The sequence below is a fragment of the Etheostoma spectabile genome, chromosome 13 (assembly GCF_008692095.1).
Source record: "Etheostoma spectabile isolate EspeVRDwgs_2016 chromosome 13, UIUC_Espe_1.0, whole genome shotgun sequence".
NCBI classification, from domain to species: domain Eukaryota; kingdom Metazoa; phylum Chordata; class Actinopteri; order Perciformes; family Percidae; genus Etheostoma; species Etheostoma spectabile.
The window spans coordinates 21,972,117-21,974,332 of record NC_045745.1 but is presented as its reverse complement, the minus strand read 5'-3'; the positions used below and the strand labels follow the sequence as shown (position 1 = coordinate 21,974,332).

At 43.1% G+C, this 2,216-nt stretch overlaps 1 protein-coding gene across 2 annotated transcripts in view; it reads right to left on the bottom strand.

Moving 5' to 3' along the window:
- The window catches only part of uspl1 (ubiquitin specific peptidase like 1), a 17,161-nt gene that overhangs the window by 12,847 nt on the left and 2,098 nt on the right, over positions 1-2,216 (bottom strand). For both annotated transcript variants that reach the window (XM_032533239.1, XM_032533238.1), the window contains 2 exons: positions 2,110-2,216; positions 890-1,856 (listed from right to left, as the gene is read on the bottom strand). The exon at positions 2,110-2,216 is cut by the window's right edge and continues 1 nt beyond it. In XM_032533239.1, coding sequence (XP_032389130.1) covers positions 890-1,856; positions 2,110-2,216 — 1,074 coding nt within the window. The remainder of the gene's footprint in view (positions 1-889; positions 1,857-2,109) is intronic.

Sequence of the window (2,216 nt, the reverse complement as noted above, 5' to 3'; positions counted from 1 at the left end):
CAGACGTAGGGATGTAACAGTATGAAAATTTAACCTCACGGTTATAGTTACCAAAATTATTTTTGGTATCATCACAGGATTTTTAAAAGTGTGTCCAATGCCTTTAGCGGAAACTTTTTTCCTGCATGTTCTGCAGACAGGATAACTAGCTTCCGCATTGTTATAATAACCTAAATATGCCCATGCTTCAGACAGTCCTCTTAGAAAGCTAATGTCCTGAGCGCTGTCATCGCCTCCTTCCGCCATGATTCCAACTTCAAGAAACGCATGTTGTAGGCTACGCAATGCGCCTGCGCGGCACCTTCAGGCAACTTGAATGAAGCTGGGAAGCATTAAACACAGGTTTCTAAACCGTGAGGATCCACCATGAAAATTATTTTTTAAATGAAAACAATAATTGTTAATGTCAACATTTTTATTGTGTGACAATACAATGGTAATCGTTACATCCCTAGTGAGGTATTTGTGCTCACCCGAAATATTTTTATTTCATGCATACCCATCAGTGCACCAAGAGAACATGTTCTCAATTAACCCTTGTGGTATCTAGAAATGCAGACTGTTTCACTTGTGCCCAGATATTGATATTGTCAAACTTCTGCCACCATCCCAATACAATGGAGGAAAGTCATATTGCTGTAATATTTCAATGCTTAATCAAGAAAAAAAAATCTCAAATGACAAGAGGTGCAGAAAAGAGGAAAATATAAGTGACTTGACTTTTTCGGGTACATGCATTTTTCCCAAACAAGAACAAAAGAAGCATGGAGGATATTAAATATTACTAACTTTCTGTTGATTGTAAATGTACTACAAATAAAAAAAATACCACACAGACTGTTGCAATGACATTACACACAGACATACTGTAGATTTCTGTTTAACTTACCTCTGCCGGTTTGTTGATGCATTTGGATGGCAGCACAAATGTCTTCATATCCTGTCATCAGCTGCAAGACGAATGACCGCTGAGGCCCATCTTTATGTTTACACTTTCTCAAGCTCTTACAGTTTACCAAAGCAACAAGCAGCGAGTCCAGCCAACACAGGTTGTTGCTGTTCCTCCAGAATAGCCGATTTGGAACAGATACAAGTTTCTCAGACTCTGTTGTTGTGGTAGTGGACAAACCCTCAGTTGGTGTCTTAAAGCCTCCTATGTCCTTACATGCGGCGATGTCCGCAGACAGTGATTTCTGTTTCGTCCTTGTTGCTTGCTCATTGTGCTGTGGCGATGGAATATTCATTTCAATTGAATAGATGTCCCCATTTGTGAAAAAGGACTGATTGGAGTCCAGACAGCAGTGTCTGTTCAGCACTTCAGGAGAACTTTTCATCTGGTTTATGTCATCCTTTGCCTCTGATGTGCCAAGAGCACCATGGTGAGGAGAAAGCTCAGGCTCATCTCCATCAGAGGTCAACAAGTCTTCTGATGAGCACTGCAGGTGTACAGCTGGTGTCATGCACGTAGGAGATACAAAAGTATCTCTAGAAGCAGCATTCTCTGGCTCTTGGTCCAATATGCATTCCTTGTGTAGTGTCTCCCATTCTGTTGTCTCTGTAACTGGAGAATTCCTGCATCCATTTACCTTTCCACCGTCTGTCTTGGGTGCTGCATGTTGGCCACTACTAACAATGTTTACAGCACCATGCTCTACTTGGCTGATAAGTGTGTCTGTAATACTTTGAGTCCCAAAACTGTAAAGTTCACTTGATCGCAGGCGTTTGTGTTCGGGTCTAATCAGCTCTTCTTTTTCCAGTGTAAAGGGATGTTTTCTTTTTTCCCCAACAGTGGGCTCCACAGGAGCCAAGCTCGCCAAAACATCCTCCAACGACCGGCTGACAAGAGGGAAGAGGCACTATGTGGGAATGGATACAGAAAGGTTAGCATGGTACATCGCAAAAAAGACTGTGGGAGTGTCAACTAAATGGCCCATTTTCATTTGTGAGTTGTCCTGTCAGGTTTCTCTAAAAGTCGGATCCTTCTCATCTAATTTGCCGCAGGGTGCTGCTGTTTTGCAGCCTAAACGCACTACCCCATTCAAAAGATTGCGGCAGCCGTTTTCGGCAGACAGCCTGAGGGCCGCTGCAGGCTATGTAACCGAGCCTTACCTGTGGGTTTGTGCAGAGCGTGATTGACTCCTGGAGGTTGATGCGGAAAGACCGCAAAACATAGATCAAGCCTTTTGACGCACACCAGGGACAATACTCCAGTGAAG